Source organism: Stegodyphus dumicola, chromosome 4 (genome assembly GCF_044657685.1).
Source record: "Stegodyphus dumicola isolate Sdum_Otavi_A_Nest chromosome 4, ASM4465768v1".
Classification (NCBI taxonomy): domain Eukaryota; kingdom Metazoa; phylum Arthropoda; class Arachnida; order Araneae; family Eresidae; genus Stegodyphus; species Stegodyphus dumicola.
Window position 1 is genome coordinate 19,790,880 of NC_140771.1, and position 26,533 is coordinate 19,817,412.

Consider the following 26,533-nt stretch of genomic DNA (forward strand, 5'->3'; position numbering starts at 1 on the left):
AGCTTTGTCTATCATTTTTTTCAGCGACATACTCTTCTGTAGGAGATTTTCCAGAAACAAAATCAGTTGGAGACATTAGAATTTTGAGAAAATATTTCTGAAGCATGGCGAATATTTAGGAACGCAATCTGTCCAATCAAGGTTTGACACGCATATTTCATAATCTCCATTTCCTGCTAAAATTTCCACAGTTTCTGCTGTTTCTACAGTTACTGCTGCGTTTTCGTCACAAATAGCTTGGCTGTGCTTAGTGCAATCATCGTCTATCTCTTCATTGTCACTGACTGCATCTGGATCAAGTGGTGTTACTACCATTTCTGGTTCAGTATCTTCATCATCTAATGTGATAAAAGATTCGAAAGCTTCTTCAGCTGTTAAAAATTTTCGACTCATTTTGGATGCGTAAAATAAATATACCTTACAAAATAAACATTCACAAAAGTAAATTTCTTTCATACAAAGAAAACGTGTGAAACAGCTTTCAGATGGTAAATATAATTCTTTACAGAAGGGGACGCAGGACAAGAAACAGATGATCGCAACATTTTACAGCGAGGGGGTGAAACAGACGTAAACATTTCACTCCAAAACGATGTTACGTTTAAACGTCATATAATAGTCGATTTTACCTTTGTCCTGTATATAGGACGCTCTAAAAATAAAGCAAAATAAGGATCTATAACATATTATTATTTCGGATATTTTGTCATTCACATTAATGAAGACCTATTTTATATGAAATAAATCCACACTTTTTACTTTACCCTTTTGTTCCCTTTTGTATGCGTTCAAAAGAAATAAAGTGCAAAAATCAAAATTAGTCCTTTTTGTATGTTTTAAAAGAAACTGATTTGTAAAAGTAAAAATTTAAAAGAAAATAACTAATATAACAAGCTACTTTCTAGCAATAATACAATGTGAAAGAAATAGTTTAAACATTAGCACTTTTTTGTACTTGCATCAAGTAGGTAATATCATGTATATAAGACAATAATAAAATATGGGTTAAGGAAGATTTTAAAAGGAACTATTCAAATTTGAAAGATTTTAAAGAGACGATAATGAAAATTATAAATACGAGCAAAGATAGAATTGGAATTCGGCACTAAGATTTTAGACCTTTTGTTTTGTTTTTTTCCTTATATTTATTTTTTTCTGGCCAGTGCCATTTTTTGTTCATACGGCCGGCTTGTGCCAGCTAGGAGGATAGGGGCTGTGCCCTTATAATGATAATGATATTATATTGTCCGTAATCTTCTACAGATCTCCAATAGTCCCTGTGCTCACACTCTTTTATGCATTCCAGGGGCATCAAACACACAAAAGTTAGAATATTTCGGCGGCCATAATATCATCTAAATGATACTTGTTATTTTTATTATTATGTAAATATATATATTAAGCAAGTAAAACCTCTTTTTTGCACGTTGGCCCGTCCTCCCTCCCCCCAAAAAACGTTGTGTGGTATTTCTTTACGAAATTGAATTTAATAGTAAATTATCTGTTTGTAAAATTGCCTCATCATCCATTCCTGATCGAAATTATCTTATTTGGTAACTTGGTTTTCTCCTGTTCACACTTTCGAGAAGCACTAGCTACTCAAACAACCAATATTTTAGCTAGGAATTTTAAATGCTACTTACGGTACATATCTAAGACAATGGTCCTCGATACTGGTGAGGTAAGCATGGTATTCTGCGCTTTACAATGAAATGTAGCAAAGAGTTCCAATCGGCTGAGGTTGTTCAACTTCATCTCATTGATAACACCAGTTTGGGTTTTTTGAAATGTGTTATCCCACAGTTTATTGTCCTTCCACCAGGTGACATTAGGTGTAGGGAAACCTAAGAAAAATAACAAGAATGATACATACGTCTTCAAACAAACTATAATCTTACACGTTGCCTTACAAAGCGTAAAAAAATTATGAATGGTTACACTTTAATACATTCTCGGTTAATATACGTTGCTAATGCGTTTAAACTTCGCTGAGAGTTTTAAAAGCATTATTATATTTTTAATTACATATAATTCTCAGGTTTTATTAAAACTAATTATCTTGTTTGTTCTTTCAATGAAAGCATAATCTAAATAATTTTGTGCATACATTTTGAACGTTTTAGATATAGGATATTATACAACGTATTCGGATCATAGAATTTCGTAAAATTATTTACTGTAGCTGTATAAAATTCAAATGATTCTTCAAGAAGTGCAAACTGAGAAAATGGCTCTGGGAGATACTTAGTTTCGTTATGAAGCAGGACTACTTTCAGGTTTCCTTCCTAGAGCACTATGAACTGTGTCCGTATTTTTAAGTTTACCTTGAATATCTCGAAGTTTCAAATAATGAATTAACATCACTGCAGTATAGAAAATTATCCTTCTCCGAAAGGAGCATTTTGAAGTTCACTTATGCTATCTGTGATGAAAATTACAAGATGTTTGTTTCTTTTTTAGGAGATTCATCCATTAAATTTGACTTCATTATTTCAGAATAGCAGTTTATAAATCAAAACTTCGCATAATATTACCTAATCATGACTGATTATAGACAGTGCATAAATGATTTGAAAATGTCATTCAAGCTGATGTTTGATGTTGCATGATAAAGTCAGGGAAACATTTTGTTAAAAATGTGATGCCTGATGAACAGATTCTGATTTCAAAATCAAAATCAGTGTTACAAAGTGCGTGATATCAATTAAAATATATTTTTATGTGACAAAAGCATACTTGATAAATATACTTTATCATCAGACTTTGATTCGTCGAATGGAATTGCTCGAAACCTCACGACGTTGCCTTTAGTTGTGTGTAAAGAGGGATGGGGAAATGTAAATGGCTTTGCCTGTCTTCGCTCTAGTTAGATTTTGGATTTATATTGTGATAGTATAAAATTAATTGGAAGTAAAATGGAAGTATACATCTTTTGTCTTTTCATTGTAATAAAGGTACCAGAGCAGTATTATTTAAATTACTCTAAGCACTAATACTGATATTTGCATGATTTTCGGGATTTCACACTTCTTTATGCATTCTTAATAAAACTACGGGTATTTTAGACAATAGTTTAGGGACATTTTGACTTGAGTACTTCTGGGTATGCGTGCGATGTCAATTTTGAGAAATGTAAAATGGCTTTCGCTTAGAAAAGTGCATATGTCCGGTGACTATCAGTGATATATTTTAATTCATTGATGATACAGACATAAATTTAAATGAACATCATGTAAAAAGAAGTTATGAAATTGTCAAACTGCTTAGTGGCAGGATGTCCGCGGAAATGCGTATCGAAAGATAAATGGAATATGTGAAATGTTTACAAGAACAATTTCTGAATTTACCAGAGAACTATCATGGGGAGTAGAAATCCCAAAATTAACACTGCATCAGGGTGCTCCCGCAGTAAGTTAACAAAATTTACAAAAATTAAAAATTTGAAAGTAAAATTACTTAGTGCAATCCACTCAGAAGCTTGAATTAGGTTGCAACACTGAATTGTTATCGACATGTTCCAACTCATGAAGATGTGTTTCAATATATTCAAAATTTTGAATGTTGCACGTTTCTGGATGAAACAATCTTTCTGTGCTTTAATAAAATCACCCTAATACTTAGCATACTTGAAGCTTAACCAACACGTAATGCACTGCAGCATCGGTAATATTCTAATGAAATGGAATGTAAATTGTAAGAATAATGTATTTGAAGAACCGATAATTTATCCTGTTTTAATTGCTTGAAGAAGCAATTACAGAATGTAGTAATTTACATACATTAGCTGTTTCCAGTTTTCTGATTTTTAAAAAACATACTTTTTTTTTGGCAAAATACAGATTCTAAGACTGTTGCCAATATTAAGGTAGAACATTTTTTAATTTAGATTTCAAATTATAAAAGTGATAAACGGAGAAATGTGAGAACAATACCCATAATATAAAGCAATTTTTATCATTATAACTTTTGGCAATAACGCATCTGCTTGATACAGTTTGCATTGTACTGATAATTTTTATATATACTTATATATTTAAAGTAGTTTATAAAAGACACTTATAATGCCTTATGTACTTTAGAATAAAAGTTTACCTAAATACTATAGACTAAAGTTTAAAGATATATAATAATACCATCCCAAATTTTGTTTATATAAGTAATTTTTTTGAAATTATGTGTACATTTGTAGCATTTTTCTATAACGTAATGTATGAAGTGTTTGAAAGAGACGAAGCTCTGCCGACAGAATAAAGATACAGGGCAGGTCAATAACATCTCGTCAATGGCTATCTCATTAAACTGGCTGGCAATGGTTTTGGCAACTAATTTTTGTTGCCAAATTTGGCGAGAAATAATCCAAAGACCTCAAATTTGGCGACTATTTTGGTCAGTTCCTGTAAAATTATAATTGGTATTATGATTGAATAAATGTAATTGATCCTATCACGTAACTGTAACCGCATCCGGCCCTCATATGCCTTCCAGTAATTTCGAGAAGTGGAGATTTCTCGACGGCGAGCGATTTAGGAGTATTGAGATATCCGTGAAAGCTTCGCCTTTTAGATGAGCTTTGCATTGCGTTGTGTTTAACGTTCTCAGTAGTTTGGAGTGCAACTACTGACTGTGCTCTGTGATACGGAGAACAGCTATACGAATGCTTTTGTGAAAAGTTCAAGAGCTGTCAAGTGTTTGTTTTGGTAAAAATAAATTTTATCAAGCTATCATCGGTTTGTGTGCATTCAATCTATTCCGAACACATACACACTCAACAATACATAGAATATTTTAAGCTTTTTTGAAAGGAGATTTGTCAGGATTTGTGTTTCTCTTGATTTGCGTTGGAAACATGAATGGTCCTGAATAGGAACAGGGAGCTTACTCAAGCTATGTTCAAGATTTGTGTGTAACAGACGACACAAGCAGGAAGGGTATACGAAACCCTTTATTTTCTATACTTTTACAAGTACTCCCGAACTTAGGGATACAAAGACCAACCACTTGTGGTCTGAACGTAAGAATATAAAACTACTAACTAAAACTCTAGCTAAAAGCTAACTTTGAATTAGTATACAAATGCCTAGCACTAAGACTGGCCTTTATTTAAAAGGGTACGTATGTAGAACGCCGAGCTTCTGAAACTACAATACGTTTTCAAGTACCAAGAGGGCTAAAACTCTGGCCTTAAAGGCAACCAGCAACCGAGCGAAAACTCGTAAAACTGCAGTGGCTAGCGGCTTGCTTTCTAAATCTCCTTCTCTCTCCCTAAATCTTGGCAAAAAGCCACAACTTAAGTACTTGGGAGTTAGTAAGACAATTTGCATAAACAAGTTAAAGCATTTAATTCTGGCCGGAAGTAGAAAATAAGAAGTGATAGTACAGTTTTAAAATAAAATAAACGTTAGTAAAACTTAGGATTCTTACAGATTTAATAAAAGTGTAAAAAAAAAACTATATTATATGCAATCTATGTGTGCAAGTCTATAAAAAATCTTTCTTTATTCTTTCCTTATTATTGTTATTTTTTATATGAATACATGGAATAATAAATTCGAAACAAAATTATCTCAAATAGGCATCAATTTAAGTCTGGTTATTGTACAAAATCAACCAGAACTATACCAGTATGTTATTTCCAGGAAAACATTTCTTAAAGTGATGAGAAATGTATCATTTAAACTGAGTAAAGAGGAAAAAAAATAAACTTTTTGTGTAAAAATTGCTTGAGATGAGTAGACCATCCAGTTTTTGAAGCAAGAAATATGAGTGTAATATTTCAAATGATCATTATTATTCAAGTACATACCACGATAAATAAAGGCTGTTTCGCTTGCATATGAATGATTCTTCTAAACTCATTAAAAACACGAAATTTCCATTCAAAATGAGAGAAAAAAATTCATCGGAAATGGAAAATAAAACTAGAACTCATTTATATGACTGATCGTTTTCATTGCTAGCAAACCACTCACCATCATGAAGTTAAAGAAGGACATGATATTTTTTCCGCGAGTGTTGTTAAATTTGTTTATTAGAATTCGGAAAAGGAAAGAACATAAATTGATTGTGTGTTATTTTAATTTTCTGTTGTAAGGAAATTGTTTAGTGATGTATGGCAGTAATTAATTGCAAATGGCAAACTCCTCTGAATTTGTTCGGCCTTATTTACATAATAACGGTGATTTAAGAGCTACCTATCATTGTGATGATATAAGAGAAGTACATTTTGTTCGTAGGATAGAAAACTTGAAGATTCAGTTCCTTTCTTTTACTTGTTTTGGTGTACATCTATCTAAAAATAACTCCAAAAATATTAATTAAGGTATTTGCCATTTTTATTTCATTATCATCATGTATAAGCTTTGCCTAAAATAAGCATTTATGAAAAGGGCATTTGGAGTACTGATTTTTATTAAAAGATTAAATAATCAATATGAGATAATTTAAGCAATTTTTAGTTTGATTGTTTCACTGATGCTTTATCACTTATATTATTACTTAATTGATGCTTAATCACTTATATTATTACTTAACTGATGCTTAATCACTTACATGTATCATAAGGATTACTGATTTTGGATTTCAAAATTTTTAATCTGATTTGAATGAATCTAAAAAAGTCTTGTCACTTCAACTTTTTTTATTTAAGTGAATGAATCTAATAATATACACGTTTAGACTGTAAAGGGGAGAGGGTCGATGAAATGAAAATGACCATAGTTGTTGAAAATAATGCCACCATTTTGATATTAACCATAGTTTAAGTATAATTTGTTTAGTGTGTAAGCAGAATTCAGGATCCTTATACATTGATACAAAGTTTATATACATAGTTTTGATTATATACAAAGATTGATATACAAAGTTTATTTAATTAATGCTTCTAATTCTTAGCAATAAAAATAAACTATTTTATTTGAACTTAACTAATACTGTCTTTTCTTTATGATAAAGATTCCTTCCTTTAAATGTCCGGGCCCACCAGCAGCCGAGCGAGCGATAAAGTCGCTGAACACTGGTAGTTCAGTCCGAGGTTCGAATCCCGCGAACTGGCTGGCTGCATGGACATTTTCGTGGTTTTCCCTATGTGTAACGTGTATACGAGCCAGTTTCCCTTAGAAAGTCATCCCCGAAAGCATCCCTCCCCTTAGGAAGATAGCCCTCGTGTGCTTTGTCTTAATTAAATAATCCAATCAAATCCTTTAAATGCCCAAAATTATTGAAAGTACACCATTCTTGGGAAATTTGCCTTAAATCGAAAAGGTGCAAAATGAAAAATTAGCTATCATTACATGGAAAACATTTCTGAAAGCTTAAAAACACTGGTGTAAGTTATATCAAATAACACATTAAAATTAATGTAGCAATACAAATGATAAGAGTAAAAATGAAGTAATAAGTATACAGTCTTATAAAGGGGAAAGTAATTCAGCACAGAGTAGTTTAATTACAGAATTACAGGTTCTCTCTAACGAAGTCAGTACCTTACACGCGAGACGGAATTGCAGTGGGTTTTCCATTGTAATGGACAATTTATCAACAAGGAAATGTAGAATATCCTCCTAAGGCCATTATTATTAACTGCAACAAAAAACTGTCTCCGACTACCGTAGCAACTGAACGCGATAATGTTGCAATCATTATAGAAGCACAAGAAGCATCTTTACTGTTTATCTCACAATACTCTCCACATTCTGTAGATATTTTGGCTACTACACAGTTTCTTACAGATACCCTGCAAAAGATTAAAATTCCTCTTAAAATAATTACAGGCGATTATAATGTCCATAACATGGTTTGGGGGTATGCTTCTACGAATGACAAAGGAAGCCTTCTGGAGGATTTTCTGTTTGCTAATCATCTTGTTTTACATAACACAGCAGACGCGCCTCCGACATATGACAGAATCTACGAACACGGCTGGCCTGATTTGACGGTCAGTTCAGCCTCAGCTGCGCCATTAATACAAAATTGGAGGGTTAATGATGAAATTAGCTTAAGCGACCATCGTTACATTACTTTCTCAATAGAGCAACCCACGACAATTAATATTATCCGTCGTTACAACCTACCTGGTAGGCGTAAACGTGCTTTTACTACTAGAGTCAAGAATTTGATTGAAAGTATTGAACAACAGCTAACTCAAGCGAACTCTAGAGAGGAATTGTTGAATTTCACAGTGACTCTACAAAAGTGCATACAGCAAGCGTGTGATGACATATTGCCACAGCGTAGTACTAAAAAACTGACTGCGATCAATTGGTGGAGTAGTGAACTTCGTATTCAGCAGAGGCAATGTCGCGCATTACGTCGAAGGTTAAAGAGTGAGCGTTGACTAAACCTTCCAGCTAACACCCTCCCAATTTATCAACATGCAAGAGCGAAGTACAAACGTTCAATTTTGCAGGCTAAAATCAATTCATGGCATGCTTTTTGTACAGAGTGGCAAAACATCTATGGTATTCATAATAAGATTATGACTGGAAAGCTCTTTAGACCTGCCCAGTTACACATCCCTACACGAATAAATGTTACTCAGGACTACACAAGGGAAATATTAATACAGATCCTGGATTCCGTCTTCAGTCAGGATGACCCAACCGAAGATTCTATGCAACAAGCAACTATACGTACAGAACAGATGTCTACCAACGTGCCACCGGATAGGGATATTACATTGAAAGAACTAAAACATATATTAGCGCATTTGCCAAATAAAAAGGCCCCTGGCCCTGATGGCATTGATTATGCAATCGTTAAAACAGTCGTTTTGGCCAAACCAACAATCTTTGTTAGCTTTTTCAATAAATTACTAGCTACGGGTAATTCTCGAAATCGTTTAAAATCGGACAAGTGGTGTTGGTTTTGAAAAAAATCGCAATCCAGCGGAACCCACATCTTTCCGACCAATCTGCTTACTTCCGGCTCTTGGTAAACTGTTTGAAAAATTCCTTATGACCAGACTATGCTATTATATATACGTTAATAATATCCTCAGTCCCAGGCAACATGGATTTAGGCCAGGAACTTCCACTTTACACGCTTTGCATGATATCAAAGAGGCTATCATGGACAACAAATATCACGGTCTGCATACAGCACTCATCAGCTTAGACTTGAAGAGTGCATTTGACAACTTATAGTGGCCAGCAATCTTGCAGGCTCTAAGAAGTTCTGGCTGCCCAAGCAATATCTTCAATACTATAAATCTACAGGATCGAAGAATAATGATTATACATTCAGCGGGAATTATTGAAAAGTCACAGACGAGAGGATGCCCGCACAGGCTCCTGCGCGGGTCCTCAACTCTGGAATCTAACCTTCAATAAGCTACTCAATGCTTCCTGGCCTGCGCATACGAAAATTTTTGCCTATGCCGATGACGCGGCCTTGGTTGTCAAGGGACATTCTCGTGACGAATTGCAAAAGAACTGCAATGAGGCCTGTCAAATTTTCCAGCGAAATTGTGACGAACTGAAATTAGTCATAGCAGAAAATAAGTGTCAAATTTTACTGGTGCCTAAGAAGGGGGCCTCTTTGGCAAGGAGACCGCGTATTGTACTCAATGGTCAGAGGCTCAAAATTGTAAAAGAATTAAAATATCTTGGTGTTACCTTTGATGAAAAACTTACGTGGATTCCTCATGTTCTCTCTATTAAAAAGCGTACCCTGGCTATCGCCAAACAACTAAGACAATTTTATGGATACAAGTGGGGTTTGAACCACCACATTCAAAAGATCTTATACACAACGGTTGTAGAAAAGTTAGTAACTTATGCTGCAGCAATTTGGGCTCTCCCTATGCAGGGGAGAAAAATCAAGCATCTCTCTACTATTCAGCGCCTTTTTGCCTTAGGCATAACTCGGGCATATATTACTACTTCCACTGATGCAATAAATGTCTTGGCTGGTTTGCTCCCACTGCATATTAGAACTGATGAGGAAGCAGCATGACGAATGTTAATACAGCTACACAAGCCAATAGCATTTGCTGAAGAAAATTTTACTTGGGAGGAATATGAAACCAAACTAACATCTGACAGCATCCACCTTGCGGATTATGGTGTTGGCATTAGACTACATGCCCCACCTACAGAATATCGTAGCCCTTCCAGTATAGTAATTTATACGGATGGATCTAAAATTGAAGGAAATGTTAGGAGCGCATTTGCTGTTTTACAAGAAAATAGTGTCATTGCACAATGGAAAGGCCATTTGGCTAACAATAACAGTGTCTTTCAAGGGGAAGCAGTAGCAATAGCGCAAGCTATTCGCTACTTGCTAACCCACAAAATCCTAAAGGCTACTATAAAATCTGATAGCCTTTCAGCTATTTATGCGATTAGTAATCCAGAACACACATCCAAAATCATTAGAGATATTCAACAAGATCTTAGAAAATATCAACGCCATGAAATCCACTTAGCTTGGATAAAGGCACATATGGATGAATATGGAAACGAAGTTGCAGATACTCTCACCAAGGAGGCCGCTTTTGGAATTGCTGCTGAACAAATTCACATATCTTGGCCGCATTCACATTTGAAATCTGCACTACGTCTCAAAACAATCAGTAAGTGGCAAGAAGAATGGGATTATAGTACCACTGGTAGTCGTACTTATTACCATATTTCTTACGTTACACAAGATAGATGCTGTGGAAATCCCCATCTGACACGTTATATTTCAGGGCATGGCCCTTTTCCTCTTTATTTTGTGAGATTTAAAATAAACGATTCAAGTTTTTGCACCTGCGAAGAGTTAGGCTCTCCGGAGCCTTATCTTGAAAAATGTCCTCTTACAGAAGGCTTACATATCACATTCCCTTCGCAAAATCGTCAAGCCTTTTGCAAATTTCTAATCAAGCAAAGGCACTTGATTAATAAAATTAACAAGGTTATGGAAAAGGTTAAAGGTCTTGGAATAGACCTGTGCCAGGTGTAGCATTCATAGGCATAATGTATTGATGCAAAGTACATAATCTTCGTGGTAAACTCTGGTTTAATGCTACATTTATAGATTTTAGTGATATTCTTATAACGAACTGATCTAATGAAATGATCATTGTATTGTATCTTATGCACTCCCTATGAAAAGCAATACGTTTACTTTGCTTATTAGTTACCACAGTCTTAATGTACCCTTTCAAATAGTCACTCAGTACAAATTCTATCAAATTTTGTGTTTCTGAAATGTAAAAGCAAAATATTTCATAAGAAATTACTTTACCAGTGTAGTGTATTGTAGCAAATATGAGGGTACACCATTATTGGTTTTTGTTGTTCCAGAATGCTTACGTTTGTATGAATGATACTTATGGCACATAATGTCTGAATTTGTAAAGCACATTAAGTATGTACTTTTCAATGATCCTCACGACTTGATCCTGTATTTGTATGATCCTATATTTCACATTCTGCTCCTAATACGCAAAATATTATATGCAAAATAATTACTTGTAAAATATTGACTGGTATAAGTGTATGTGTATTATTTTGTATGGCATATTCTATGTATATTTATATATACAGCGCATTATTTATTTTTTTATTTATTTTCATTTTTTTTGAAGTTGTTTATGTATGAATAATATAATATTATTTAATCATATAATTTAATTGATACTTAGTATTTTGCATTTTAACTTTTGCATTTTAACCTTTTGCATTTTAACCTTTTGCATTTTAACTTGCATTTTAACCTTTTGCATTTTAACTGTATACGCACCAGCATTATGTATTAATAATCATGTTTGATTATGTACTGTATCATGCATATGTAGGATATTGTATTTTTTTCTTTTTTAATTTAATTTAATTTAATTTATTTTATTTTTTTACTTTTTTGAAGGTTTTTATGTATGAATAATATAATATTATTTAATCATATAACTTAATTGATACTTAGTATTTTGCATTTTAACTTTTGCATTTTAACCTTTTGCATTTTAACTGTATACGCACCAGCATTATGTATTAATAATCATGTTTGATTATGTACTGTATCATGCATATGTAGGATATTGTATTTTTTTCTTTTTTAATTTAATTTAATTTAATTTATTTTATTTTTTTACTTTTTTGAAGGTTTTTATGTATGAATAATATAATATTATTTAATCATATAACTTAATTGATACTTAGTATTTTGCATTTTAACTTTTGCATTTTAACCTTTTGCATTTTAACTTGCATTTTAACCTTTTGCATTTTAACTGTATACGTACCAGCATTATGTTTTAATAATCATGTTTGATTATATACTGTATCATGCATATGTAGGATATTGTATGGTTTATTTATATAGTACGATACGCCGTTTTGGAGGACTTTCTAAGGGGAACTGACTCGTATACTCTTTACACACGGAGAAAACCACGAAAACGCCCATGCAGCCAGCCCGTTCGGGGAATTCGAACCTAACCAGTGCTCGACGACTTTACAGCTTGGCCGCCGGTGGCCCTTTTTAAAGCTCCGAACTTTTCACCAGATCGTTAGCTTTATTATCAGTCTCATCCGTGTCTGTTCCGCGTCAGATTTCTAAGGAACTTCATTTTACATCTCTTGATTTGGTAACGAATATCCGTTTCAAAATCACTTCGGGATTTCACTTCTTTTCTTGTCCACATTTAAATGTCTAACTAGTTATTTTACGTTAATTTACTTTCTCATGGCTCTCTTTTCTGTTTTCCTGTCAGAATGTAAATTCCTAGCTCGCGTTATATTCAAATGAGGTAGGACGAGGATACTATTTAAAGGAAGGTTTTAGAGGATAGAATCAAAGCGTGTTCTGCCTGCTCGAAGATACCTTTCTAGTTGGATTCTCGTGTGACTAGTATACTGCGGCGTTGAGTTATTATCGAAATTAGGATTGATAATCAGACCTTAGGTCAGAGCCAACTTTCGCGTTATTCCACTTGTACAGCTATTAGGCTAAACTTATTTTCATCCGTTTTAGTTAATACATTACCTTTGAGCTAAGCCATAACTGTTCGCTTCAGTAACCACGAATTGGTGTCGACTCTTAACCTTTATTTGAGTTAATAAAAGGGTCCCTTACAGACATTCCCCGTCCCTGTGGTACTCAAAACACGCAGTGAAAAGTCACTTAGTCGTCTTTTTTATAGTTTCAGTCTAGTTTATGTTGCATCAGAAGAAGAAACTCTATATCCTTATTAAGTTTCACTTCGCATATTTCCTGATTCCCCATACTGCTTAAACTGCAATGAAATCATTCCTATCATCAACAATAAAGTCTATGCTTAATAATCCAATAATAGATGTAGGTTGCCTTGAAGGAGCCATAGACATATCGTTTCAGAAACTATAAATTTATTTTTAAGCATTTACATCTGTCTGATATTCTTTCACTATTATAATCTCCGTCGATCGGAATATTAATAACTTTGTCATTGTATTTATGACAATCATCTCGTTGTAATCGTTTTATTTCTTTTTACTTTACATATTTTATCAATTATTAAAACCTCTCTTTCAATGTTTATGGAAGGTTCATTTCTGTTTTCGAGTTTGACGTTCACAATGAAGTATTTCCTGTTGTATGTTTAACTATAAAGACAAATACTGGTAAAACCTCTTTTCAAATAATTGATAATTTTCTTCTCTCTGAAATGTCTCGAGTTATTAAATTTCTCGTTGAACCATTCTCTGATAAAATATGCATTGACTCTAGACTATTATTATTAATGAATGCATGCATCATTACGGTGCATGACTGTAATAATGTGCTGTTGATTAATTTGAAAATCCTATTTACAATGCAAAATTTCTACATACGATTTTATTTATATTTAACATCGTTTCAAGCTGGAAGCAAATAATCTCTACTTGTCGTTAATTGTCCCTAATTTATTTTATTATTATTGTTTTTATTTTTTCTTCAAATAATTTCCGTTCCTTACATTCTTGTATTCTATACTGTAATTTATTACACAAGAAATAATTAAATAACAGGTTATATTCCCTAATCAAGACAAGGTAAACGGTTGAGTTTGGAACTAAATTTGATTGTATTATTTGTATAACAGTAAAGCATACAAAAGTTATCTACGTTTAGCTAGAAGTTTCTGGAAAACAGAATCGCATACAGTCTACATCCTGGAAAAACAAGAAATCTCCGCAGCCAAACCGCTTGGGGGCATCTGAAAATACGTCGAACTTACGAGTGCTCAGAGACATTATCGCTCGGGCTTGGTGTGCGTCAAACCAGAGTTTTTTTAATGTATTTTTAAAAAATATACCTTTCCTTGTCCATGTTTTAGATTTATAATGTTATGAGATATACAAAATTAATAAATCTGAACCTAATAAAATTGGTCACATTTAATTAATTATACATGTAATTGCTCAGTGATAATCTATTAAAATGGCTACATAATGTTAAAAATATCACAAATAAATACCATCTAGAATGCAACATGCAGCAATCTAATCTTATTTTAAAATTCAAACGAGAACAATCTTTCACCTATTCTTTTTAAAATCGAATACGCTTTCATCATTTATTGCATCGCCAGCCAGAAAAGAGAAAAAGCATTTGTTTAGAACCGAAGCACAACTCATTTTTTGCTTCTTTGTATGAAGCAAAAGAAGTGTTCTAATCTCGAACAATTTCGGGTATCATATTTTAACAGAAATATCCAGTTTGATCGTTCCCAAATCCATTTGGATGACTTTTTGTTTTTAGCGTGACGTTTATTCGTGGACAGAATAAAGGACTGTGTTTTTCAAAACGGTTTGTAAAATGGATTAAAAAGAATTTTCAAAGGACTTTTTCGTGCCGTCTGTACATACGTATATATGTAGGTATGTATCTCGCAAAACTAAAAAAGCGACTGGGGAAACGTTGAAACTTGTATATGGGACTTCTATAACATCTAATTGTACACCTCTCATTTTTACTACAATCTGCAGAACCAAAAGTGTATATATATATAAACGTGTTTATATATAAACGTGTATATATATACAGATGGAGGACAAAATAATACGAACACCTGTGAAATAATGGAAAATCTTTATTAATAGGGGGTTGGAACATCCTTTGACTGAAGTACATATTGAATGCGACGTGGGATAGATGCATAAAAGTCATGGACAATATTTAAAGGAATATTAAGCCATTCCTCTTGCAGGGCGGTCTCTAATTCCGAAAGTCTGGATGGAGATGGAAATCGGGAACGAAGTTTGAACTCCAAATATGCCCGTAAATGTTCAATAATATTCAAGTCCGGGGACTGAGGGGACCAAGCGAAATGTCAATTGCATCGTCACGCTCTTCGAACCATTCTTGAATACACCTAACAGTGTGGATAGGGGCATTGTCGTCTTGAAAAAATCGGTCGCTCCCCAGGGAATAAAGTCTGGACAAAAGGATTAATATGATCCCTTAGCTGCTTAGATAGTGATTGGATGTGATCCTCCTATGCAGAATAATAGTGGCCCAAGACCGCGCGAAGATATTGCACACCATACCATAATGGCGCGCCCACCGATTCTTCACAGTCGGCAAGAAGCAGTCAGGATGGAAATCTTCTTGGGACGTTCTCCAGACATAAACGCGTCTGAGATAGGGTGAATGACGATTCATCTGACCATATTACCTATTGCCACTGCTGTGGTGGCCAGCCTTTGTGATCTCTGTACCACTGGCGTCGCTTGAAAGCATTGGTTGCTGTCACCAAGGGTTTACTAATTGCCACTCTGTTATAAATGTTCGCAGTATGAAGTTCCCTTTTGACAGTTTTTGTTGAAACGGGGTCTTGGAGATGACTGTTCATTTCGGATGTTATCTCGGATAATGATTGTTTGTGCTTTTGGGCTATTATGCGATTCAAGACCTGTCTATCCCTATTAGCCAGCTTTGACTTTCGGCCCCTGTTGTACTTTGAAGACGTCGTCTTACGGTCTTTTGTGTACGCTGTCATAACGGCTGATACCATAACTCCTTGCACACACCACAAGATTTTCTGTTTCTGTAACCGATGCTCCACTTAAACGCGCTCCAACTATCATTTCGCTTTGGAACTCTGACATTTTAACTTCTCACAGACAGCTCGATCGAAGCATGCAACGCAGGGGACTGCTATTGAGAGACTGGTACCTTCCTCTTCAGCTCTCTAGGTGGCAGACTTCTGTTGCAGGTGGCGCGGCTGTACTGCAGGTATGAAATACATCATACGTTTTCACAGGTGTTCGCATTATTTTTTACTCCATATATATATATATATATATATATATCACTTCCCCCCGGGGGGTTGACTCAGGCGAATGCCTGGGAAGTACTGGTTAGGATCTGTACCTAGGCAGTCTCAACCACGGGGGTTTAATATCAGACTTCACAGATGGCCTGAGGGCTCTCGGGACAGAGTAAGGCTCGGCGGGGACCGTACTGGTACTGTCTTGTCTGCTTTTGCTCTGTGGGGTCGCAACATGGTAGATTGTAAGAAGTGCGGGCGGTACTCAATTCCGAAAGGCCAATTAGCTAGGACGGGAGCCGTCCTGTCCCACCGAGTTGTATATATGAGTGGTTGAACTTCCTTTACCGCCATTAGAGGCTTAACAGGGCTCAATAGAGCTATTTAATTAAAGAAACATTGAGATCTAAAACAAGGCCTAAATCAGACCCATTAAGCAGTAGAACTACCACCGTACTACCTGAAATAACTTAAAATAGAATAAACAACTAAAATATGAACTTAAAGTCTAGAAGCTGGTGAGATTTACCAGTTAACCAACAAAAGTACATTATTACATACTTTGTAAAATATAACACATGTTACTTGCATGCATAAAAATATGTTACTTACATATGCAAAGAAATAAAATAACAGAATATCATAAATATTCTAGTTTTCCTTTAAACAGACAGGGAAATTTTAAACAGAATCAATATATAAATTCATTTCATTATACAGATACATATTTTATGAAATTTGGCAATTTCAATTTAGTCACTGTATTTTTACTTAGATCCTTTAGAGTATTAAATTTAGCAATATCTGGAATAAATCTTAGAACAATATTTTTCATAGAAGAGCATCTAAACAACAGGTGCTCAATATCGACATTACTCATGCCACATGGACAGGTACAATTTTTAATCGAAAACCTATTATAATAAAAGGGAAAGCGTACATGATTAGTTAAAGCTTGGTTTAGATACTTGTCACTTAGGGTAGACAAGACAGTACCCTTGGGGTGCTGGCCCTCAAATACGTGGACGGAACTGAGCAAAGTCGTACTGTCCCCTGTATGATGTTCAAGGCTCTTGTTACCCATAGGAGCAATTTGGCATCCCTTGCCACGATTAATTTCGTGGGTTTGTGCTGATGTTACTGTCAGACAAGTGAGGTAAGTCACAAGAACACAACAACAAAAAATACTAACTAGGCTTTATTTTCGCAATCGTTAGTCGTAGTCTTAAAGTTCTAATTACAGAAGTGTTTTAAATGACGAAAATATTCACATTTTATCATATGTCAAATTAAGAAAAGTTAATTTTTTGACAAATAACGAAATTTAATTTTGAATACGGTCTTCCAACTCCTGTATTTATACTTGTATATCGGAATGTATTATAGTCGTTATGAATAAATAAAATTCAACAAATTTTGACTGCCGTGTGATAAAAATTGATCGGGATATTTAAGTTCAAAATTTGAATGTTTTGTGTCATTTGCAACTCATTCGGGGGAAAACGTTTAAATGAAATGCAACAAAATACCTGCATAATAGGCTGTACAAAGATGTCATGTGGTATCCACATCAGAATTTTTATTGCTTTTATTACCGCATTTCTTCATTTTAAGAAGATATCAATTCGAAGACGCATCTTCTAATCATCATCGGATGAAAGCTTTAGATTCGAAGTAAGTGGAATAATAGGAAATAAAACACTGAACTATATTCGTCAAATAATTTTTAATGATGCATTTCGATTTATTTACAACAACATTATATATGCTTAAATTAATAATCTTCAAAAATTAATTATTTTGGATTGTCGTTTCGGACGATATACAGGCTAGCAAACGCTAATTGCTAGCTGAGATATACAGAGGTAGGTACGACGATAGACAGTGCAGAGCTTGGTTGTGTATATGCTATCTTGTCCCTTCTCTTTTCGAGTGTAATATCGATTGCAACTTGGGCAGCGTTCTCGATAAGGAGATGGCTAAATGGTGGCATGGCAAATGCGGTCAAGAGCAGGAGACTGACGTTAATTACGGAAAGGGAAAGTAAACGGCTGTGTTAGGGATCATAAGGGGAGATATATTTAAAACAAAAATTGTTTTTAGATCTCATTCAGTATCAGTATATCAGAAATAAATGATGCACATGGTATCAGAATGGAGACAAATTACATAAGATACGAAAAGTTATATTTATTTGTTTATTAAAATTTCATTATTACATTGTTTTCGTTCAGGAATTTCCTTCCACCCCCCTCTGAGCAATACATACAGGTACATGTAAGTCGGCTGAAAAGCACTGCTATAAACAAATAATCCAACCTAATTCCAGTTGAACAGCCCTTATTAATACTAATTGTTTACGGAAAGCATCCTAGTTTTTGAAAAGCTTCGTATCATCTAACATAAAATTAATTAATCATCTTAAGAATGATTTTGTGTTGAATATGGCAAAATATATGAGGGTTGGCTAGGTATGATTTCATGGAGAATTTCTAAGGAAAATGGGCTCATATTTACATACCTTAAGGAAATCCACGAAAATGCTTACACAAAGTGGTAAGTTGCAGTAGGGTTCATTCAATCCATCTGTTAAATTTGCATCTAATTGTCAAGTGCTCAATTTTTTGGCTAGTTTATACATTCAAAGGAAAATACAAGTTACTCACTGAACTTCGCACTTTAGTCTGAATAACCTTTAAACCCGATGAACAGTATATTTCTGTGACAAAGCGAGCTTTCTGACTGTACAATCTGTTTTATATTTAGCGAGCCTGTGCCGAATAAGTTTATTCACTATTTTATGTAATTTCTGCAATATTTTGTAATTCTTTTATTTTTTTCATTTAAATTTTATTTTTTTAAAGATAATTTCTTTTTATTCACAAATATTTATATTTTCTATTTTTCTAATAAGTGAAACATTTAATTAGATTCTGATATTTTGTTTTCATAAGATAAAGTACGAAACCTTTGTTAAAATTTTCATAGCTCACTGTAGTTCAGTGACCGTATTTTAATGTGCCATTTTATTCGCGAGTCCATTCATCCGATTTGAAACTTGGAAATGAATTAAGAAATCGATCTTTCCATTCAATTGGTCCTATCGACTTGAATACAGTGAGCCTGAGTAAACGGGAAGTATCTTTCGTAAATATAAAAACCATTATAAGCGCATTTCTAAATAACAATTTTAAAATATAATTTTGACAGCTGTTTGACGCTGCTTTCAAAAGATTTCTTAATTATAAATATAAATATATGTACTGAAAATTACGAAGAGAATAACACATACGTATCTGTTATTACGAGAATAAGTATTGCTAATGTATGCAAAAGGCCTTGAAAACTCATTTTGATTCACCTTTCTTTTCTTTATGAATGACGAATATCTGTTTGCCATACACGTGATCAAATAGGGAATAAGTGTTTAATCCGTAAAATTATAAGTATTGATTAACATTTCATATAACTACTTCTAATTGAGGCTTTCTAAGAGCAACCCCCTTAATTTTGACTCGCATCTTTTAATTTTAGACTAAAATATGAGCATAGAATCTACCTTTAAACAATGGGATTTTTTTTTAAACACTGTGGCATGAGAGTGCCTAGTAATAATAGTTTTAGCGTCACTAAGAATCATTTTCTGGATTCTCATATTGGTTTTTTTCCAAAAGATATTAAAAGCTGCAATTGACAAGTATGAGCAATGCATAATACATACATATATAACGTAAGCATACCATAAAGAAAAATGAACCCCTAACAAAAGCTGATCGACTGCTATTGAACTCTAAAGAGGGGTTTATCAGAGGGAAAATGGCAATTAAAATCAATTAAAATTCCATTTAATTGATTTTAATTATTTATTTACTGTATCGATTTATTACTTATTGTAATGGATTGGAATATTTGAATATGAATTAGCTGAATATTTAAGAATAATATTATGACTGCGAGAATAGGAAAATAAAACATTTTTTGAATATTTACTTTCTTATAGAATGCAGATGAATTCATTTTTACTCAACGAAAATCAAAATTTAGTAGCTAATTAATCTGTTCTGTATCGAGCACTTTAGTTCAGTGATCCGTATTAATGTGCGCTTTTTTTTTTTTTTTTTTTTAATTTAAATGCTTCAAGAATAATTAGAAAAGGACATAATTCTCTTCTTACCCTTAAATTCTTCAATAAAAAAACTGCATTTTCAGCTATAACCAAGTGAAATAATTTTCTAAATATAATTCAAAGCATGAAAAATAAGGTACATAAACAGCTTGGAAATGGAACTAGCACTGAGATTCTCTTTAAGAAATATGGTAAAGCTTAAAAAAACGTCTACGAAGTGAAGTAATTCCGTAGAATATTTTCTAACTCTTTATGATTAAATTGCACTCAATTATACTTTATAAACGACATGTAAATACTATTTAATGTATCTGTGTGGATGTGTGTGTGTGTGGGGGGGGGGGCTCACTAGCGGCTGAGCTTAAAGTCGTTGAACTCTGGCAGGTCGATACGGGGTTCGAATCCGGATCAGCTGTATTGGCGTTTTCGAGGCTTTCCCCACGTGTAACGTGCATAAGAGTCAGTTTTGCTTAGAAAGTTCTCCACGAGGCACCCTTACCCTTAGGCAAATAACCGTCGAATGCTTTGCTATAATCAAACAAACCAGACCAAACAATAGATATATAAATAAGTAGCTTAAAAAACTGCTATATTTTATGTATACTTATCAAGTAGTATTTCAATATATATAATGATTAAAAGAAAGGAAAAGTCGGATCCTAACTGATTGTATATAATGTAATCCCTATGAAGACCCTAACAATTCTTTCTCACTTAAAGTCGTAACCCAAAAAGAGAACAAATTAAACGTCAGATACGTATACAATACTGAATCTAATACAAAAAATACAAATATAAAAATAAATTATATATGTACGAAACCTAACTAACTATTTATATTGATATTACGTAAATATACGTATGGTAATAAACATTGTATAATAAAAATATTTTATACCTTGTTCTATATTTGATTCCATTTATATATACCTATACATAGATATATATAATTTAAGGATTCCATTTAAGGATTATAGTAGTAGTTAATACTACTACATATAAAACACAAAATTTTTCAGTATTATTTAACTTCAATCTTAAGAATTTTCTGCAGTCTAGTTTGCGTTATTTTATTCATAAGTCTCAAATAAAAACAGTTATTCTTTATGTCATTAGAAAATTAACTAAAAAGCAGCGACCACATTGTAATTGAAAAACAGTCCTTAGCCGTGAAAAGGTTGAAAGCCATTCGGTTTTGACTATTATCTCACATACTCAGCTACTTCGCATACATGGAACATAGCATTCGAAATGAAAAACTCAATATTTACTACAAATTCATTCGTGTAACAAATATCTGTCTTTCTACACCTATGGCTTTAAAAAAAGATGTTATTTATCTTACAATTTATCGTTAAGTAATACATTTTCATTGTACAAAATTGCATTCATTTGAAGAATTCAATTTGTATTTTCCTCTGTATAAAACTGAATGTAGATAAGTTAGATGTTTAAACGACCCCCACATTTTGTCAAGAGCAGGAGCAAGATTATCCCCTACTTTTCAGCCCCCCCAGGAAAAAAGGGGTTCTAAATTTACGACCTGACCGCATATGGGTGTATTTCGGCTAAATGATCAGAGATTTCGCTGATCATTTAGCCATCTCCTTAGCCATACATCATTAGACATCCAATGATTTTCGCTGATCCAATGATCCAATGAGCCATCCAATGATCTTCGCTGATTTAGCCATCCATCATTGGCCATCCAATGATCTTCGCTGATCATTTAGATATTCGCTGATTCGGGCGCTGAAAGGATTCCAGCACAAGAGTTCTTGAGAAGCAAGAGTCTGGCCATTTGATAAGAAAAGAAAGCATTTTTTACAATTAGAGAAAATACTGCAACTTTTAAGACGCATGCCTAATTGTAAAGATTTGAAATTTGAAATAGAACAATCGGATGAAGATTTTATGTAGGTAAAAATAGGAGTAATAATAATAATAATAATAACAATAACAATAATAGGTCGTATAAAAAAGAAACTTGATGTATTTTGACCTGTTACGGAGAATTGCGAGGAAATAAGGGTTTTGGCAACTCATCAACGAACCTGAAGTTTCACTTAATTTAGTTTCCGATGCAAACTTTCCTCTCCTCCCTTTTCTTCCTTCTTTGCCTACACGGAATATATCCACAACGTTCTCTCATGGAGATCAATAAGATTGGTGTTTCAATTGAGCCCAAACTAGCTGAACTGTTGTCCTATACTTTAAGAATATACAAGCTTTAAGTCTTGTATAAATAAGACTTAAAGCAGCTTTCACATTGAACACCATAAAAACTACTGAGATTGAAGAACCACTCATGAACTGCGAGTTAAAATAAGGCAAATATAGCTAAAGAAATTTTAAATGAAACGAAATTCTATTATATATGGTATTGAAGCAATATTACAAGTAAAAAAATGTAATGTCTTTGGAACATAAATTAGAAACAAGGTAATTCCTTAAAATAATCCTTAGAATGTTCTCCATATTTTAATATACAACATGCAAACACAATAAATATTTTACATGTGCTTGTTGGCCAATACATTCCAATAAATTAATATGCTTTTGCAACGGCCGAACGGACATAACACATAAAGAACAGATACCGAAATATTATTGAACGCAAAGTGAATAAGTAGTTATATTAAAATTTTTAGCCCTAAAAGGAAATTTGCCCCGAAGGGCTATTAATTTCGTTTTCGCATTTTGCGTCGTCCGCTATAAAATGGCGTTTCACTTTTCATATTGTTGCAAAAAATTATTAGAGCCCTGCATTACATTAAAGAAATTCAATAAGGAAGAATCTGCATGAATATATGTGTGTTTCTAGCACTGTGAAAACACAACGATACCTACAGACATCAAATTCTGAATAACGTAGTCCTCCATCCGAATATGGGCATCTGGAAGATCCAATTTCGAATTTCGAATTTATTTTATTATCTATTTCATAATTTGTAGAACTGTAACGAAGTTTTGATTAACAAACTCAAAGATTTCAAAGCGAGCAATGGTAACACTACCAAAAAAAAAAAAAAAAAAAAATTATCTCCAGCGCGCGAGATTGTGTATCAGAAACTTTAAAGATATGCTCTTTTTAAATATTTTGTGATATTGCAGTTGAACTGAATTGTATGATTTAAGCGAGAAGAACATGATATTTAATAATTAAAGCTAACACAGAAAACGCTAAAAAAAAAAAAAAAAAAAAAAAAACTCCCTTTTGGGCGTAATATAAATCTTTAAAAACATCAAATTTACTTTTATGTATACCAGTTTCGCAATTTACTTTGGAAATAAGTGTTAGAATATAATTAGGCACACCTATAATGGTTGCTTCCTAGATTAGCATGTTTATTCTCCAAGTATACGTTTTTTAAATAAAGAATGTGGTCTCAAAATCATTTGTCCTCATTTATCTCTCAAACATTTGCACTCTGAACACAGCAGTCACGATATAAAGCTTTGTCAAATAACGTAGAAAACACTAACGAATCCAGCAACTCCTAGATGTTGTACAGTTCTTCATCTAGGATTTAGTAATCATTTCTCCGAGCTTCCTTCACAGGCATGTTGTTTGAATGTCATAAAAGAAAAGAAATAGCAAGAGAATGTGAAGATAAGACGCTCATACTTTTTTACATACCTTTCCTTTTAATAAAATAACGCATTATATACGTTGCATGTTTCGCCAAAAAATATTCCTTGCCCACCCGATAATGTACTTTTCTGACTAAGAAACTTGATCGTTTAAGCATAAGACACTTTTTTCAAGACACCATTATCGGGCGAGCATAGGATATTATACTGTTATCCGATATTTTTTTTTTTTTTTTGTCGTTGCTATGCTATCAGCAAAATAAAAATATCGGAAGTTCATGCAGGAGGACATCTATACTGACAAGCAATAAAGTATTAATGCGTACCATAACTAAAGTTATCAAATAAAAATAGTTTCTGTATTAATACTAGAAATTTGTCTGAAAAATACCTGGATATTGCACGTTGACTTTAAGATTTTTGACCGCTATAAGAAGGAAAACGATCTTTGCAACAAATTAATGGTGTAATGAGCTTCAAATATCTGTTGCAAATGTTAGTTTATTTCAGGTTCACTTCATTCAGAGCATATCCTACCAAATTCTTTTAACCTAAGACTTACCCGAAGACTTGCATATTCAAGAACTAGATTATCTTCAGCGCTTTTCATACTTGCAAAAATGGTACATCAGATTTTTTCTGAATGCGATTGCAAAATGCTTTGGAATTTTGAGGTACTTATTGAATTTCAACATTTGTCGCATAGAATTAATAATCAAAATGCGTCGCGCAAAGCAGAAACATAGTAGTTATAAGGTATTTCTCCCACCTTCTTAGCGTGCCTTCGGGATGTATTGGTTCTGCACGCTGGTTCGGTATACCATAGGTCCGTGTTCTATTCCCGGCGAAGGCGGTTGCTATTTTTCATCTTTCCTGCTACCAAAAATATACCTATTGGAAAAGCCAGAGAGATGAAAAATATGCAACGCCTTCGCCGGGAATCGAACCACGGAGCTCTGAAATACTAGCTCAGTGTGCTCACCACTACGCAAAATTTTCAAATTGGGGTGAAACACACACACACAAAATTCGCATGGTGTTTGGAAGAAATGTTGAAAGGCTTCTACAACTAATTGTGAATGGATGAGAAGTGGATATTCTAGGACAATTGTGCTCTTCATCGTAGCGGTTGCAGGTGAAAAACCCCCTATGAAAAAATGCCAACGGTATCTTTGCATCTAACGAAAATGATGTTTCCTGTTATGGTGGTATTCTGCTGGTGTTATTCGCGTGGAAACGATAAATATAGTTGGATGATAAGGCTAAAATGCTTGAAAAATTATGTGTTAACAATCAGTACTTTAAATAGACATGAAATCATTGCTCCAGGACAACATCTCCTCTTCCATATTGTCCTGATATTTTCCCAATAGATTATCATTTTCTATTAATAGATTATCATTTACCAGCACATTAATCATTTCTTGTTTAGAAATACTTTATCAAATGGGCATCAGGGAATATTTGGCAATGCAAGACTACATCACTTCTAGACACATATTCTACAGATATGGTATAAATATCCTTGCCACATCATGGCAAAAATGCAATGACGCTGCTAGAGATTATGCTGACTAAACAGGTAATCTTCTTTCTATTCTCTCTCTCTCTTTTTTTTCCAATCGTTCTTAAAATCGGGAATTTTATTTGCTACATAATGTAAAAAATCGCTACGTAATGTATACAGTTCTGCAAGCGTGCCTGACTGAAGAAGGGAAGTGCTATTCTTGAGATCCAGTCAAAGATCGAGTACTACTAAATAACTCCTAAAATAATCTTCTTAAATGCCCATTGGTTCTAGTAGCCGAAATATTCTGTGGATATAAGAAATTAAATAAAGTAAATACTGTAATAAGCTCTTTATGCAGGCTTATCTAAGACCAAAATAATTCTCGTTCTCAATATTTCCAATGACTTATCTCAATAAAAATTATCGGAAAATCCTTTACAGCAATTAAGCAAGAATAACTAAGGAATATTTTGATACGAAAATCCATAGCAAGGCAGTAGAAAGATGACAGGGAAGAAATGAATAAAATAAAATGTCCAATACCTTCCTCATTAGTTAGAAACAAAATGTTAATGAGAAGAATTCAAAATTGGCCCTCATTAAGAGTGATTATAAAAGCACCACAAACAAACTGTAACGCAAAGATTCACTTTTTAAAAGAATTTTAGCTATCCTTTCGGGGAAATATGAAATGTTTACTTTTTCGGAGCACCTTTATTCTTTCTCCGCTTAATAATAATAATTATTTTTTATTTTGTTTTATTTTATTTTTACTATAATTTTTTGCAGTTCGAAATATTTTAAATACAAGAAATGAAAGCTTAACAATATAAATTCTCCTAAATATTATGGAAAAAAAATCTGAAATGTAGTGTTTATTTTAAATGGTTGTTTCTTCTTTTCTTAAAGAAAGAAAATACAAGAGTATTCAACAATGGTGAAAGTGGATTTTAATAACTTTTCCGCTCCCTTGATTTGTTAATTAAAATTAATCTCTTCGTAACGAGAAAGAAATGAAATTTTGAACAATTCTCATCGGATATGCTTATGCCTGCGCTAGCGTATCTTATTAACTTTAATCCACAGCGGC

General features: G+C 33.4%; 1 protein-coding gene across 1 annotated transcript in view; it reads right to left on the reverse strand.

Moving 5' to 3' along the window:
* LOC118188757 (hemicentin-2-like) overlaps nt 1-26,533 on the reverse strand; it is a 425,265-nt gene that overhangs the window by 71,636 nt on the left and 327,096 nt on the right. The window contains exon 5 of the mRNA XM_085814240.1: nt 1,644-1,844. Within this exon, the coding sequence (XP_085670366.1) occupies nt 1,644-1,844 (201 nt within the window). The remainder of the gene's footprint in view (nt 1-1,643; nt 1,845-26,533) is intronic.